Source organism: Phocoena sinus, chromosome 12, assembly GCF_008692025.1.
Source record: "Phocoena sinus isolate mPhoSin1 chromosome 12, mPhoSin1.pri, whole genome shotgun sequence".
NCBI lineage: Eukaryota > Metazoa > Chordata > Mammalia > Artiodactyla > Phocoenidae > Phocoena > Phocoena sinus.
In genome coordinates, this window is record NC_045774.1 from 71,694,233 (window position 1) to 71,710,424 (window position 16,192).

At 37.8% G+C, this 16,192-nt stretch overlaps 1 protein-coding gene across 4 annotated transcripts in view; it reads left to right on the top strand.

Moving 5' to 3' along the window:
- CEP162 (centrosomal protein 162) overlaps positions 1–16,192 on the top strand; it is a 92,043-nt gene that overhangs the window by 33,988 nt on the left and 41,863 nt on the right. For 3 of the 4 annotated variants that reach the window (XM_032651590.1, XM_032651593.1, XM_032651591.1), the window contains 6 exons: positions 1,418–1,609; positions 2,207–2,288; positions 6,594–6,876; positions 7,746–8,007; positions 15,178–15,311; positions 15,578–15,805. In XM_032651590.1, coding sequence (XP_032507481.1) covers positions 1,418–1,609; positions 2,207–2,288; positions 6,594–6,876; positions 7,746–8,007; positions 15,178–15,311; positions 15,578–15,805 — 1,181 coding nt within the window. The remainder of the gene's footprint in view (positions 1–1,417; positions 1,610–2,206; positions 2,289–6,593; positions 6,877–7,745; positions 8,008–15,177; positions 15,312–15,577; positions 15,806–16,192) is intronic. The other variant, XM_032651592.1, reaches the window with a different exon arrangement.

The following is a 16,192-nucleotide window of genomic DNA, read 5'->3' on the forward strand; positions in this document are numbered from 1 at the left end:
TATCCCATTGTGAGGCATTCTTACACAATCATATGTGGCACTTGGCTCCCTCTTATGTTTAGAGTTGAAAATAGTTCCTCAGAATTTTATACTATGCAACTTACACATCATATAGAGGAAGAGGAGGCTGTATATGCTCTTGTAAATATTTTTAGGCATTAATTGATTAGTTCATGGGTATCAAGAGAAAAGGAGACTGGTCACCATATTTCTCTCTTTTTGTTTTTTCCACTCTTCTATAGCACTTTTTTCTTTTCTCTAATTTTGAAAATTCCACTGTTAGTAGTGAAGAGTACAAAATTAGTAAGAAAATACTCATAAAAGTCTTAGATCATTGTTGTCATTAGATCCTTTGAATTATTTCCTCTAGAGTGTATTCATCAGTTGGTGGGAAGAGGAGGAGGTTAATAGGGAAGGAGGAGTGAACAGTGACATCACGTCTACTATTTTGGATGACTGGGTGACTGATCATACCACAGCCAAAATAGCGGGTACTAGTAGCAGAACAGATGTTGTTGGGGAATATAATTAATTCACTCGAGGATGTGTTAGATATGATTTGCTTATAGAACAGTCTCCTTGTCAGGAAGTTTAATGTTCAAAAAAGAGATAAAGACAAAAGACATAGATTTGGGAGTCACGTGCACATGGGCAGTTATTAAGTGAAGGGTCTTGATGAAGTTATCCACTCCACTACCACCGCACCCCCCAGAAAAAAAGAGAGGTTTTAAAAAGAGATGGAGGAGCCCTGAGATGAGTCATTTACCATACAAGATGGAAAAGCAGCCATCAGAGCAGTGGGAAGAACAAGAAGGCGCTATGCAGAGGAAACAGTCCCCAGGAAAATGGCAGGGTCACACGTCTCACAGGGTGAAGAAAATTTTTAAAAGTTGAAGAAAATTAAAGGCTGGGTTTGGCTACTAGGAAATCACTTTCTATTATAGCAGCTTTAGCAGGCTGTAGGAACATATTGGTTTGCAAAGCTAGAGGATTGAATTTCAGTTGAAGAAATGCAGAGTACAAGACGCTTGGTGGCCCCATGAGGCAGAGAGAGAGAGAAGAGAGACAGAATCCTTGAAAAATTGTGTCAATTTGAGAAATTTAGGAATAGTTTTATCCAATGCAGAGAGGTCGATTAAGGGTAGTAGGAAGAGATGGTAACTAGTAGAGTCGTATTTTACAGTTAGCACGTCAGGACACATCTCAGCCCGCTACAAGAGTTCCTGAGCCTGCTGTGATTCATGCTGGTAGGCTGTGGCCACGCATGACCCAGGTTTGTATTTCACTCTATTTTGATCACGTCAGTATTGTCCTATAGGCTTGTACACCATTCCTAATAGATTAAGGGACAATGTTAGTGTTCCATATTTCTTAGGTATTTGTGTGAATATACTAGAGACTACATTTAATTCAACAGGTGTTTCTTATGGACAGAGCAGTAGTGACATTGAAGCACTACATCAGGCTTATTGTCATATTGCCCATTCTTTGGGAGATGCAGATGAACAAAGACCTGAGAGTAATGCAGTGGAAAATACCAAGAACTCAGCAAAAGATCATCCTCAAGAAAATGAAGGGTCCTCTAAAAACATCTCTACCACAGAATCTGGTAAAAGCTTCTTTGTTTGAGACCCTCTCTGGACAGTTTCCAGTGTGGTATAATTTAAATGCAGTTTGCTCTAGTGATTGTTTCTCAGTATCTGAATTTAAAGCGTTTGTTTAAATCTGGGAATCACTGGTTTAGCTATAAAGTTAGAGCTGAACATAGGATGAAACTTCAGTTCCTCCTCTAATATGCCTTGACCGAATTAAGAAATCAGTTGTGTATTTTCACATTTTTTACACTTTTCCATGAACATATACTAAAGTTACTTTTTAAATAGAGAACAGTATTTTGGGATCAACTAAATATATAATTAACGTGTGTATGTGTGTGTGTATTTGTGGATACACCCATACACATATATTTGATGTGTGTACGTATATATATATATATATAGAAAGAGAGAGAGAGTTAAAATATGTAAATATATATTTCAAATATAAATATCAAAGATTTTCTTATAGGGGGAAACTGGGATTATTGTATGTGCTGTTCTGTTAACTACGTCAATCAGAGAAAATGTGATTTTGGTGGTATTAGACACTAAGTTAAGCAATTTACATAAGATTTTTGGTTGCTGTTTTAATTTTTCTCCCCTCTCAGATCTGCCCACAGTAGAGGAGCTGATGAAGCCCATCAGAATAGATTCCTTTGGGGTCAGTGGTTTCGATTTACAACCTCTCAGGTATGACTTTTTTGGAATGGATTGAACAGGTTGTTTGTTTGTTTATTGTTTTGTCACTGGGAACTTTTAGAATCATTTGTTCTACAAAACCATTCCTAATGAATGATTAACGTGTAGCTGGTATGTGTCTACCTGTGAGTCACTCCTGTTTTTTTTTTCACATTAGTCTTACTCAATTAGTTTATCAAAATTCTTCTCATGGTAAAATTTAAAAATAAATGCTACTAAAAAGTTGCTGCCACTAGGTAGGTAGTCTTAAGGCTTTCCACTGAAAAATAAAATCCCTTCAGCTCTAAATAGCTCAGAGACAGTTGATTTGAATGCTGAGAGGGAACATTAATTTTATTCTGTGCTGAGTCATCCATTCACTTCTTTATAAGCCAGTTAGTTTACACTTAGTCACAGACCAGCTGTTGTCTTTCAGGGTGAGTTCTTGGATCACAAGAAAAATGGGCTTAAAAAAAAAAAAAAAAAAAAAAAAAACAAAAAAAAATGGGCTTCATGAAAATGTTCCAGCTCTGGTACATTTTAATGACAGCTTGTGGGACATGGCTGTCATTCACCAACACAGAGAAGCATTATCACAGTAGCCTCGTCGTAAGGCTGCACTTTGCATTTGTGAAGCACTTAGAGTGTCACACCCGTTATCTCATGAGATCCTCAGAATAAGTAGTTCAGGCATCTTTATCGATGAAACTGAGGTAAACCAACTTAGTGGTGGAGCTCTCACAGGAGACAGTAATGACGAAGATGATGATGATGATGACAGCTAGCATTTTAATCACATGCTTACCGTGGGCCAGGTACTGTGCAGAGTTCTTTACATACTAGATTTTATTTAATCTTAAAGCAACTCTATGAGGTCTCTTCCATTATTATCCCCATTTCATAGATAAGAAACTGAGCTTAAAGAGGTTAAGTAAATTGTTCAAGATCATGTGGACATAACCCAGGAATGCACTTGGATTGTCAGGTCTTTGATCTCCATGAAATATTTCTGTGAAAAGCCTGTCATCCATGCATGTATTCATTTGTTCATTTGTGTTATCAACAGACAACTTTTTGAGCCTCCCTTGAACCCCATCCTCATCCTGTAAATCCACTTGCAGTGATTTCTTGGCCTTGTTCCTCCCTTTGTGCTAATTGAGAGAAAATGATGCGGCGTAGCTTACACTAAACCCCGTCGACTTGAATACTAAGCCTAGTATTCTTCCACTGGTCTGCAGTGCTAGTTAGTATTTTTAAAGCGTAGTTATGCTTACTTACCATTGCTGTTTGGGGCTGTGCTAGTGTTACTGAAGAGATTTTTCGCACATCCTGTGTCTTTGTTGGCGTAGGTAGCACCATTTTAATAATGTGAGTTCTAAATAAGGATTTTCACATTGTGTTTTAAAAGCTGAGAGCCAGGTGTACTTACATTAAAGGCATAACAATAATTATAGAAATGTCAGTAGTATAAACTTTAGTACACATATCAAAAAACTTTTTAGTAAATTAGGATAAGGAATTCTAGCTGCTGTAACAAAAATATCCTTGAAATTTTAGTAGTTTAACATCATCAAAAATGTATTTCTTGCTCGCATCATAATTCCATGTGTCTCAGTGGAGTTGAGGTGGGACTCTGCTCCACATGGTCATTTAGGGACCCAGGCTGCTTCTGTCATCAACACACAGTTTCAAGGTTCTCATGGCCTCATCTAAACAGTTGCTAAGGAGAGAAAAACTTTAACTGCCTCAACACAGAAATGTTACATCACTTCAGTCCACATTCTATCGGTAAGAACCAGCACATCTAGCTAACAGAGTCCAAGAGGGCTGGGAAATATGGTTTGCTTGTGTGCCCAGAAAGAACAGTTAAATGCATTTGGTAGGCATCTAGCTAGTCTCCACAAGAATCTTCCCTTTTAATAGCCAAATATCCATCCTACTCTTATGAATGCAAAGACCTACTCAGCCCCTCCTCAAAGCAAACAGCTCAAGTCCCATTCAGGACTCTGTCCATCTGAAAGGCCAGGATTTCCAGGTGAAGCACAGTTCTCTTTATCAGGTTTGAATATAGCTCCTCATTGTCTACTAATCAATGAATTAAAGAGACAAGTTACATACTTCATTACCCACACCCTTCTCATTCAGAAAGGAAAAGTATGAGGAAAATACAGCCATCAGTAATGCAACTTTGAAATCCAGTGAAAGACCTTGTAAAGACCCCCTACCTTGAAGATGGGAATTTTCCTTAATTATGCCATTGTTCTGCTCTTAAGGAGAAACTACCATATATATATATATATATATATATATATAGGGTGTGTGTGTGTGTGTGTGTGTGTGTATGTAGGTATATATATATATATGTATATATATGGTTCTGTATAGCTCCTGGTTCCAATTCTTGAAGGATTTGTCTTGTATTTCATCACCATTGGCTTCAACTGAAGGGGGTTTCAGGGGAGGAAGCTATGCCCATCTTGGAGGATGCACTGGTTTCTCCGTCCACTTTCTGCCTACAGGTGGTTTTAAGGCTCCCAAACAAGTCTCTAGTCTTTTTTTTTTTTTTAATAGTAGGGTTGTGGTTTCTTTGTAATTAGTTACTTCAGAAAGTTTATTAGGCTTCTGATCTATTTGGTTCCGGTTAGTCCCATGTGCCAGCAACTACACTAAACACTCTTTGCTACACAAAGGTTTTAAATCTGCTTTATGTCTTTGCTTCCTTGTTCTTTTGTTTTGTTTTTTCTCTCTCAATTTAATTGCAGCTGTCTGGATATTATTAGGAACAATAACCTTGTGTTTGAAGATGACACTTATAATGTGATATTTGCCAAGGGACTGAGTCATTCTTTTCAACCACGAAGTCCCATGATGTCTTGCTTTTTCATAGCATTTTTCAGTGCTGAATCTTATTGTTTGAGTTCAGACACAGAGAGTGAACCTAAGAGGCCCTGAGTTTCTAGACTCTGTTTCCTTTGATTTCTTCTTAAAAAACAGCCCATTCTATCTTGAGCTCATCTTTTTCTCATAATATCTTGTCAAAAGTAGCCAGTAGTAGCTAGCACCTAAAAATTGCCTGTTCTCTCCTACCATTTCCTTTGTACCCCACACTCGGTAGCCATGTGGTCTGCCTTATAAACTGTTATAGGTGACAGTTTAGCAAATGTTTTGTCGCTATAAAACATGGGTTGTCACCTCTCCAGCCTCTACTATCAGTTTCCTTGCCACCCAAAACCCAAGCACTAAGCCACTGACTTATATTTTAGGTTCTTGTCGCCATAGCACTCACATTCTAAAGGCCAGAACTAGTGAATGGCCCCATCTAGATTGAAGGCGTTGAGGAAATGTAGTTTAGTTGGTTCACAGCAAGAACAGGGAACAGTTTTGATGAGCAGCTAGCCAGGTTCTGCTACCATTAAGAAGGAAAGAACTATTATATTTTCTGATGATTCCAGCTACTTCTATTATTTCTAACAATTATCAAGAAGCCAATCTATCTTATATGAAAATGGTAGCTTCTTAAACTTTCCTTTAATCTTATTTTATAAATTACAAAATTAAATGACCTAATTGACCATGATTTAGTAATTTGACAATGACAATATCCATATTTTGGGAGCTCCCATAATATGCTGATATTTAACCACATTTATAACATTTCCTTAAGGGACAGTTTCCATATTTTGAAAATCTAATGGTCTGAAATGTGACATTGCATTTAAGTGTTTTAAACCACAGAGATGATTTTATTTCAAAATCCTAGTGATTTTTCTTGTTTTACTTAAAAATTTTCCTATACTGTGATGAAATTATGCATTCTAATATTTATATTATGGCTCATTGACGTAAATTATGGTTACTTGGTTTCTTCTAGAAATGTGTAAAATGTTTTTCCTGCTTCAAATGCATGTTGACTTTATGAGATACTATAGATAAAAGATATATTACAAAAAGGCCACTTAGAAATTCATTTAAAAATTTTTCTTAGACAAAAGCAATCTCAGTCTTGTTTGGTTTGGCTTTCCTTTGAAGTAGGTCTCAGAGTCAACCATGAAGTCCTGTATATTATACTGCATTACAATTATCACCTGAAATTTAAAACAATTATGTGATGCTATGTGAGTATACTCTGTTAACCAGAATTATAAATAATTAACATTAATGACCTAATTTGAAGTTACAAATATTAGATATATTTAATACTCATATATTAATCATGTAAATGTATTTTATATGTGTCACGTGTATGTGTATATTAATAAAACTGATATTTGAGGAGTTATATAGGGTTCATTCTCTGTGTCCTGTTTTGTTTTATAGCTGTAAGAAACTGGCTGAGAATAAAGAATCTGAATTTGTTAGACCTTTACCCCTTAATATGAACCAAAATGTTATGTCTCAAGAACCACAAACTGTGAACCAATTTTTGGACAGAAATGAAGAGAATGTAGTTTTAGAAAAGGCAACAAATGAAGGTACAGAAACTAACCATCCAAGAGTAAATGCTGTGGAAGAACAAATAGATAAAATGTACCTTGATATTTTGAAGAAAAAAATATCTGTTGGTCCTTCATTATTACCTCAGGGTGACAAAATAAATAAGGTAAGTTTTTATAATTCACATTGATTTGACATATTGATAAATGAAGTTATACAAATACTATTGATAAGTATGTACTTCTTAAGCTAGTGGGATTGGTTACATACTAACCTCCACGTAGATCCTGGATATCTGTGAGCAGTCTATAACAACACCCTGTAGTCCCCAAATTTAAAAATAGCACCGTAGCATTAGCTTTCTTCTTGAAGCCGTTCTTTATATTTTTCATTTTTTTAGTAAAGGTAGTCCAGAGTTTGAGTAACATAAGAAAATAAAGTGTATTCGTCATTCTAGTGCTTTTCAATCTTTCTAGTAGTTTGTGTTCTGCAAAAGTAGGTAAGTTGACATTTCCTATAAATGCTATTAGCAGCTCTTAAGAAACTTATATTTCATTGTTCCTTTTTTCTCTGTTCTTGATTTATTCTGATTATATAGGCTCCATGACCACAGTATTCCATTTTTATTTTACAGTTCTGAGTTATGTGTTTACCATAAATTATCTCCTTGTATCAATAGAATAAGGCAGGGTACTAATAAATTTTTACCTTTGAGAAATCTGGAGAAAAAAGAAGCTAAGACTTTTGTCATTTCAAAACATGTTCTTCCCTGCTCTCCTCCATGTTGACTCTAGTAATTACATGTCTTGCTTTCTGGCAAGCTTATTTTGTTTTATTATTTTGCTTTGTCTTACTCCTGACTTTGAAGATGTGCTTCCAAATACTAAAATTCGGATGAATTAGAGAACTTTAATATAATGATTTGCCTTCTATGAACTATGTTCTTTAGTAATCAGTATGGTTTTGCTATCTGTTAAATCTTATTTGCAACTGTAGTCGAAGTTTAAGTACTAAAGAGCTTGTACTTGTATGCAGACTTTTAGATCTCAACTCAGTTCTGGAGAAGAAGGGGCTGGAATTGGTAAACAGCTACCATACAAGAAGGCCAGAAGTGCACCTCCTTTATTTAAAAGAAAACCCCAGAGTGGATTATATGCATCAGTTCGGAGCTCAGGGTATGGCAAACCCAGTTCACCCTTCAAGACATTTTCTAATCTTGAAAAGAAAACTTCAAAGGACATTATGAAGAGCAAAAGCTTGAGATCCATTCCTACCTCAAATCAGGCTAGGAAAAAAGGTAATCATATACTCTTTTCATGATAGAATTCTGTACATATAGTGTATCATTTTATTTTCTTTGTTCTCTACTTTCCCTGTTTCCTCCTTCCATGAACTTCCCTTATTCATAGAAAAAAATTATTCATAAGGTACTGCATTCCATCTTTGAAAGATTCAATTCAATTGAGTTCAGGAGGTTTTTCATCATAAGTTCTAGGTTTTCCTGAACGAGACCCAGAAAGTATGGGAAGTGAATATAAAATAGGAGAGTCAAACCCCTCCTCATCTGGTTGGCTTTGTAATATCCAAAATATTTGCCAGAGAAGAGCTATGAATTCAGAATGCAAATGGCAACATATAAATGAGGGTCAACCGTCTGGGTGTTAGTTCAGTATAGACTTGGAGAGTAAGGATGTTTTATAGATCAAAGAATGCATACTTTTATACTCAGTGTCTCTGTTAGTTATTTCCTAATGTAGTTGCTTATCGCTATATTGGCAGAAGGAAAGGGTAATTTTCCTCTTAGAAGCCCATGCAGCTAGTAAAAGAAATAGAAATGCTCAAGTCAAACCAACATTTCTGTTGCCTTAAGACTCCAGTGGGGAAAGGAGAGCAGTAGAGCCAGAAGCATTTTGTTCTTTTCTTTGTGATTAAATCAAATAGGTTACCAATTCCATCTTTGTTTTCTGGTGATAGTTGTCGGAGGAGAACTAACCTCACTGGAAAATTCACTTCTAGCTTAAAAAGTAGGGAAGTGCCTTTCCCTACTACTGTCAATTCCAGGACCACTTTGTCTATATTTAAAATTCTTTCAGCATTAAAGACTCTTCTTCTGTCTGTTTTGGTGTGTCTTCACTGCAGCGATCTGTGTGTGTAAGATGGAAAGGCTAGGGCTGATCTGTATGAGAGTGCAGGAGAACAGCAGTGGGGGATGGCTATTCTGGAGAGACAGGAATATGATTGTTGGCTTAATGCAAGCTTCCTTTCCTCCTGTTCTTAACCTACGGACCTCTGACCCCTTTTCCTAAGAAGTCTCTTGTGTTCTCTTATTTTCTCGTTTCTGTGGGACATCTGCTTGTGATGTTGTCATCTACTCATTGTTATTAATAATTAACTGCCCATTGGATCTAGTGCTTAATGTTAAGGAAAAACACTTGGAACATTTCCCAAATTTTAGAATCATCAAGAGGAGTGTGAAAATTTTACATTAATGTTTTAGGAGTATTCATTCTGTACTTTCGGGATCAAGAAAATGAAATTTTGTTTTTAATATTATTTACTCTATTATATGTATTTTAGATAAACTAACCACCAACATTTTTGAAGTTTGCTTTATCCAGATCCATTCACATAACAAATATTTTTTGAGCACCGACCTTGGTCCAGGCAATATTAGAGGCCCTTGAGATACATTGGTAAACAAAGTAGGCAAAGATATCTCCCCTCCCTCATTTTGTGGAACTTTCATCTGATGAGGAGAGATAGACTTTTAGCAATATGCATAGTAAATCAGTAAATGAGGTTATATGCTAAGGAAAACTAAAGGTAGAGCAAGAACGTCAGTGGGGGAGGTCACAGTTTTCAATAAGATAGAGTAGGCCTCCTTGAGAGAGCCATTTGAACAAAGACTTGGAGGAGGCAAAGGAATTGGCCGTGTGGATAGCTGGGGGAAGCGTATTCCAGAAAAATGAAATGACTAAATAGTACAAAAGTCCAGAAGTAGGGAGCGATGCCTGGCATGTTCAGGGAACAGCATGGAAGCCCATACTGCATGGGCAGAGAGAGTAGGAGATGAGACTGGAGAGTCAAGGGAGAGGCACATGTAGGCTTTTCTAGGGCATTTTAAAGACTTAGGCTTTCACTCTTAGTGTGAAAGCATGAGCCAATGAAAAGTTTTGAGCATGAGAGTGATTCATCTAATTATCCTTTAGACAGATTTCTTTGGCTGATACCTTATAGACCATATACATACAAACATATACACACACTGTAGAGGACACAGGAAGAAGCTCAGAGCCCAGTTAGAAGGTGATGTTAGGAGTGCAGGCTAGAAGTGATGGGGCTGGAACCAGTGTGGCAGCAGTGGTGGTGATGAGAAGCGGTTGGGTAAGGGTATATTTAGAAGACAGAACCAAGAGCCTAAAAGATCAGTTTGGGGTTGTGAGAGAGGAATCGAGGATGATGGCAACTGGGAGAATGAAGTTACTCTCTCGCTGGGATGGGGAAGGCTGAGGGGGAGTAGATCTGGGGGTGGAGAGAAGACCAAGAGTTCAGCTGTCGAGGTGATAGTTTTGAGGTGTCTGTTCTACACACAAGTAGAGAAAACAAGGAGGCAGTTAGGTAGAAAAGTGTAGAGTTAAGAGGGTGGTGTGGACTGTAGGTTTCAGACGTTAAAGATGAATATTTTTGAAGCCATGTTTGTCTGGGTTTTTTTAATTGAAGTATAGTTGATTTACAATATTGTGTTAGTTTCAGATGTACAGCAGAGTGAAATTTTTTTTTGCAGATTATATTCCATTATAGGTGATTACAGGATATTGGGTATAATTCTCTTTGCTGTACAGTGAATACTTGTTGCTTATCAATTCTATGTGTAGTAGTTTGTGTCTGTTAATCCCACACTTGTAGTTTGTCCCTCCCACCCCTCTCTCCCCTTGGTAACGACGAGTTTGTTGTCTATGTCTGTGAGTCTTTCTGTTTTGTATGTACATTCATTTGTATTATTTTTTAGGTTCCACATAGAAGTTTTATATAGTATTTGTCTTTCTCAGTCTGATTTAACTTCACTAAGCATAATGTTCTCTGCAACTGATGAAGATTATCAAGAGAGCATATCTAGAGAAAAAGGAGGCAGGGCCTGACCCCTGGGCATGCTAACCTTAAGAGGTCAGGCGGAAGAGGAGTTGCCTGCAAAGAAGACAGAGCAAGGTTGCAGGAAACCTGAGTATGCGGGGTCCTGAAAGCCAGGTGAAGACAGTGTGTAAAGGAGAATTGATCTGCTCTATCAGTTGCTGCTGAGGGATAAAGAGAGATGGGGACTGACAGCTGGCCTTTGGGTTTAGCAGAAAGGAAGCCATCAGTATTGGACAAGCAGTTTCCGTGGATAGGTGGCTGTGAAAGGCAAGCTGAGTGAGAATAGGAGGAGTGGATTTGGATACTTCGAGCTCTAGATGCCCCTGGAGAAAAGCATGTAAAAGGTAGGAAGAAAAAAATGGGGCAGTAGCTGGCATGGAAGTGGAGTTAGGAGAAGCCTTTTATTTTGCTTTGTTTTGTTTTAATGGGAGAAATAATAGTTGTGAATGAATAATAGTATGTTTATGCACTTTGGAAAGATGCAGTGGACAGGCAGAAATGCATGATGGAGGGGAGAATTGCTAGAGCAGTGTCCTTGAGTAGAGGAGCTGTCTTGGGATCCAGTGCACATGGGAAGAGTTGGCTTCAGAGAGGACCGTGGACGGTTCGCCTGTGGGCGAGCCGATAGGAAGGGGGGAGATGTGGGTGCAGACTGGTGGGTGGGTAGAAGTGGTGAGAGGTTGCTTCCATTTACTCTGAAAAGTAAAGTACAATGTGATGAGGTGGCAGTGAAGTTGGGGCAGGGGTGTTGGAGGAGGGAAGATGTGAAAAGGCAATCCTGGAGGGTTAGACTGCAGCAGAAAGCGTCGGCGTGCAGTTAGTGACCACGAGTGTAAGTTGAGACCAGGCAGGGTGTGTGTATATTTGTATATGTGTGTGCACAGCCACATTCTACTGCACGATTGCAGGTGTTGGGTAGTTGTATAGTTGGGGTTATCAAGAGGCGTGGCTTTTGCCAAATGAGTACAGTGAACTGAGAGAGGAGCAAGAAGGGAGAGACCAACGTATGTGGAATGTAAGTTGAGTCGTGAAGGAAGAAAAGACGTCGGGGGGGTGATACAGCATGACACAGGCAGGACCACAAAGTGAGTCCCAGGGGGTCCCAAGGATGGTGGGAATCCAGGTGGGAGGAAGGATTGATGGAGAGTAAATGCATTACTGGTGATAGAAAAAGATCTAGAGCGCCAGTGGGAGAGAGCAGCTGGGGCGGAGAGGCACGTATATACAGGGGTTGAAAGGATCTCCTGGGCGTGTATGGAAATTACTGAGAGTGAAGAGAAGTAATGTCATGGGGTGGGAAGGAAACGAGGGGGTTGGTATAGAGGTTGATAGATTAAAGTAATATTTTTATGAATATTTTCCCTATTTCACAATTTCATAGTGCTTGTGACTACCGAAATAAAAAAAACACATCAGTAAAATTCATATTAAAGTACAATGGTAAACTGTGACTGTCTATTTTTCTACTGAGCTACTTTTTCTCATTAGACTATCCATTAAATATGATTTTTTAATCTCTGTCTTTTTATTGGAAAATTTCCCCGAGTGACTTTAGTTTCATTTCCAAAGAACTGGAATTCCTTTGGGGTGGTTGTTACTTGTCACAGCTTGGGTCTTCAAGAAGCAGACCCTGAGGCAAAGATGAGTGTCCAGAAAGTCTAGAGACTGTGCTTGGGATCCACATTAGGTATGATGAAGAAGAAGCCCAATGACTGGGGCTTACGCAGTTAGAAGGCTTCTTTTTTTTCACGTAACCAAGAAACCAGGGCTCGTCACTTCATAGCTGGTGCAACTGTGCAAGGACCCTTCTTTCCTGGTGCAAAATCCTTAGTCGGTGACTTTTGTCTTCCTTGTCACAAGATGGCTACACAACCTCCAGGCCTGTCAGGAGGAGAGGTGAAAGGTAAAAGATCCCTGCCTGTTAACTCAGCAGCTTCTTAATCAGAAAAGTAGTCACTTTCTTGGAAGTGCCATGTAGGAAACTTTTGCTTTCATCTTATTGGCCAGAACTTTGATCCTGTGTTTCCTTCCCACCCCTCTCCCCAGTTGCATGGAGTCCAGGGGGATGGGTGATTTTAACTGGCACACTGCTGCCCAGGGCAAAATTAGGTTTCTGTTATTAGGGAGGAAAAGGAGATTGGCAGCTAGTGGTGTCTGCACGCGGCAGTTTTCCTTTTTATTCTAAATTAATTTTCTTGGGCTATTGCCTCATATTTTTATCTTTAGACTGATATGTTTACTGTCACAGAAGGAATAATTGCTCATTCTTTAAATTTAAAAAACACAGAGAAGTAAAAAGAAAACAATAATTAGCCAGGAACAACTGAGGTCACACTGGGTGAGCCTCTTTCCATGCTTCTTGTATGTATGTCCTTGTCCAGGTCGAAGGAAGCGGGGATGGGAGCTGGAAGGAAGGAGACAGGCAGGAAAAACAGACAAAGCATTTTATAAGAACAGGTCACACTTCATAAGTTCTTTTTAAATAAAATATTAGATTGAGCTTTACTTAAATCTGTAAGACGAGAAAGAAACTTCATCCTAAGAAATACTACATCTCAAAAGATCCCTTTAAGAAAATAGACTATGGAAACCTCTGAAAGGTTGGCAAAACCATGTTGTTGTTTTTACCTACATTTTGTACATTATCTGTTTTCCCTTCTATGAAATATGAGGTAGTAAAACCCCCAGTCACATGCCTGCTACCCATTTTTGTTGGATTTATTTTTGCTTGTTCAGGATATATTTAGTTTATTCGCTCCAGCGACTGTAATTCTCCTCAGCTTTTAAATGAGGGTCTTGGTTCTGGCTATGAAAGGGCCAGAATGCTTTTCACCAGTCCCTTGTCCATCGCTTCTCCATTCTGGAATTATTTTGATTGGTTTCTTATTTGACTGAATTTTCTTAATCCATTGTTTTTTCAAGAAGGGTTCATGGGTTCCAAATTCTGCAGTGTTTTTTCACGTTTGAATTTTATATCCAAGCAAATTTTCTTTCGGGTATAAAGGGAAAAGATACTGTCCATGTACTATTATTGAAAATAATTACTTAGAGAAACCAAAATTAAGAATCCAGGAAGGGAGAATTGTGGTATAAAAGCACTGGCTGACTGCAGCTTGAGCAAGAACCACCTGCCACTCTTGGCCACCACATCCTAGGGAGAATCACAATGCTAGCAGAATCACACCCCATTCGTTGGCCATGTTGATGCACCTCCAGTGACTTGGAAGGATTAGTGCCTGCTTTTACAGTGATTCAAACAGTTCCTTTATGAACACTTTAAGACATTTCTCGAGAAAAACCTTCCACATCAAACAATCCAATTAAATATGATTATTACTCTATAAGGAAAATCCTGCGTGCCCAGAAAAGATTAGAAGGAAATCTCGGGCTGAGGTACTATTGGGGACATGTTTCTTCTTTTGACTTTCCTGTATTTTCCAAATCTTTTAATGACCATGTATTTCACTTTAATCAAAAAGTAAACTCTGCATTTGAAAAGTTAGCATCTTGAAAAAATTATATTAAAAATATAAATTTCAAATGCTTCATTGACATCTAAAGCAATCAAATAAATGTTTACTCAGTGTGCAGTTCAGAATCTGTAATAATTGAACATGGGCCTCAAGACCTCTTCTAGGTATTTCCCTTAAATGTTTATTTTTATTATTAACTGAATAACTTACTGGCCTTAGAATTATTTCCACTGTTTGAGGATTTACGAGGTACCTTTTAAAAGCTGAAAATCTCACCAGAATATATATACATTAATCACATTTTTTCTAAATTAATAAACAGGGTATTATAGCAGTATTATCATTTTGTTTTTTAATCAGATTTAAACTACTTGTTATAAAGTTTCCATGTAATCTATATTATTCCAGTGATACTATATCTTGATATACGTTACTTATAAAAAATGTGCTCTGAAAGCACACTTAATCTGAAGTAAAATGCTTCATAAAGTTACCAGCTGCTCTTTGATTCATTGTTTAGATATTTTTATCAGCTGTGAACATTTGACAGAATAATTATTGAAAAATAATAAAACCTAAAATTATCCCAATCTGCATTCTCCTCACGTTTATTCAGCTCCAGTTGTCATTTGACGTGAATCTTGTGTCATTACCCTTCTGTGTCAAATTGAGCAGAATGTTGATTATGGGCAGGAGTTCGGAGTGCAGTGAAACAGATGCGTTGCAGGCATCAGCCTGCTTCGTGATCATCGTTTGTCTTAGTGTTCTCATTGTATTAGTACTTACTGTTACATAACTGCTGAATACACACTCAACCTTAGTTTGTATTTGTGGTGCTTTTATCCATTGCTTACAATCTTCAGAAATCTTATCTGGAACGAGACTCATCAGGCCTGCAGCTTTGGGTAAAGCAGCACCCCAAACGGAAAGTTGCCTGGCTACTCCTAAGAAGTCTGAAGGCCCTACAGAAGCAGATTCCTGTGCTCAGGTTCAGAATGTAGGTATTGAATTTCAAAATAATATTCATAATGTTTTTATGTTCTGTAATTATATATTGAAACTAAATTATAAATAATGAGATATATGTAATTTCTTTTATGTTGACTGATATTCTTGTCACACAAGAATTTATTGATCTTCTTATACAGTAGAACATTGTTAACCGTGTCATTTTTATTCTTTGTGGGTTTTTTTCCCCTAACCACCTGTGTTCAAACCTAATATTTTAACTCTACATAATGAAGTAATGCTTTTCCTTTAAAGGATTCTTCAGGATACCATGGTGGGAACAAGGAGACAGAATTGATTATGTTTAAAAGAGTTCAGGAAGCAGAGGAAAAATGGAGGGGTGCCCAAGCCCTGGTTGAGCAAATTAAAGTCACATTCTCAGAAAAGGAGAGAGAGCTGGAAAACAAGATGGAGGGACTAAAGAGACAACAGGAAAAGGAACTCTTCAGACTGAATCAAGACAATTATATTCTACAAGCCAAGGTACTAGACACATTGTCCTACTTCTCCTTTTATTTAATTAAAAAAGAACTGGTACTCCCCACTAAATGCATTGTCATTTGCTTGTCCCTGGGGCTGCTTCACTTGATATATTTGCTGTATAAAACATGAACATGGTTCATGAGAGTGCCTCCTTACAGAAGAGCCTACATAGAACCCCTGGGGGGGAAAATTGAAATTGAAATTGTCTCATTTTGATAGTTTTCTTGTTAGCAGTCCTTTCTGAAAACAAATCCCTTGGTTCACTGTGACCTTCACGGAACACAGAGTTTCAGAAAGAAAGCTGTGGAAGGTCTAGATTCAGAAAGTGACACTGTGTAGCATTTCTGAGTTACTTCCATCATCAGAACTATCAGCACGAAGCACACT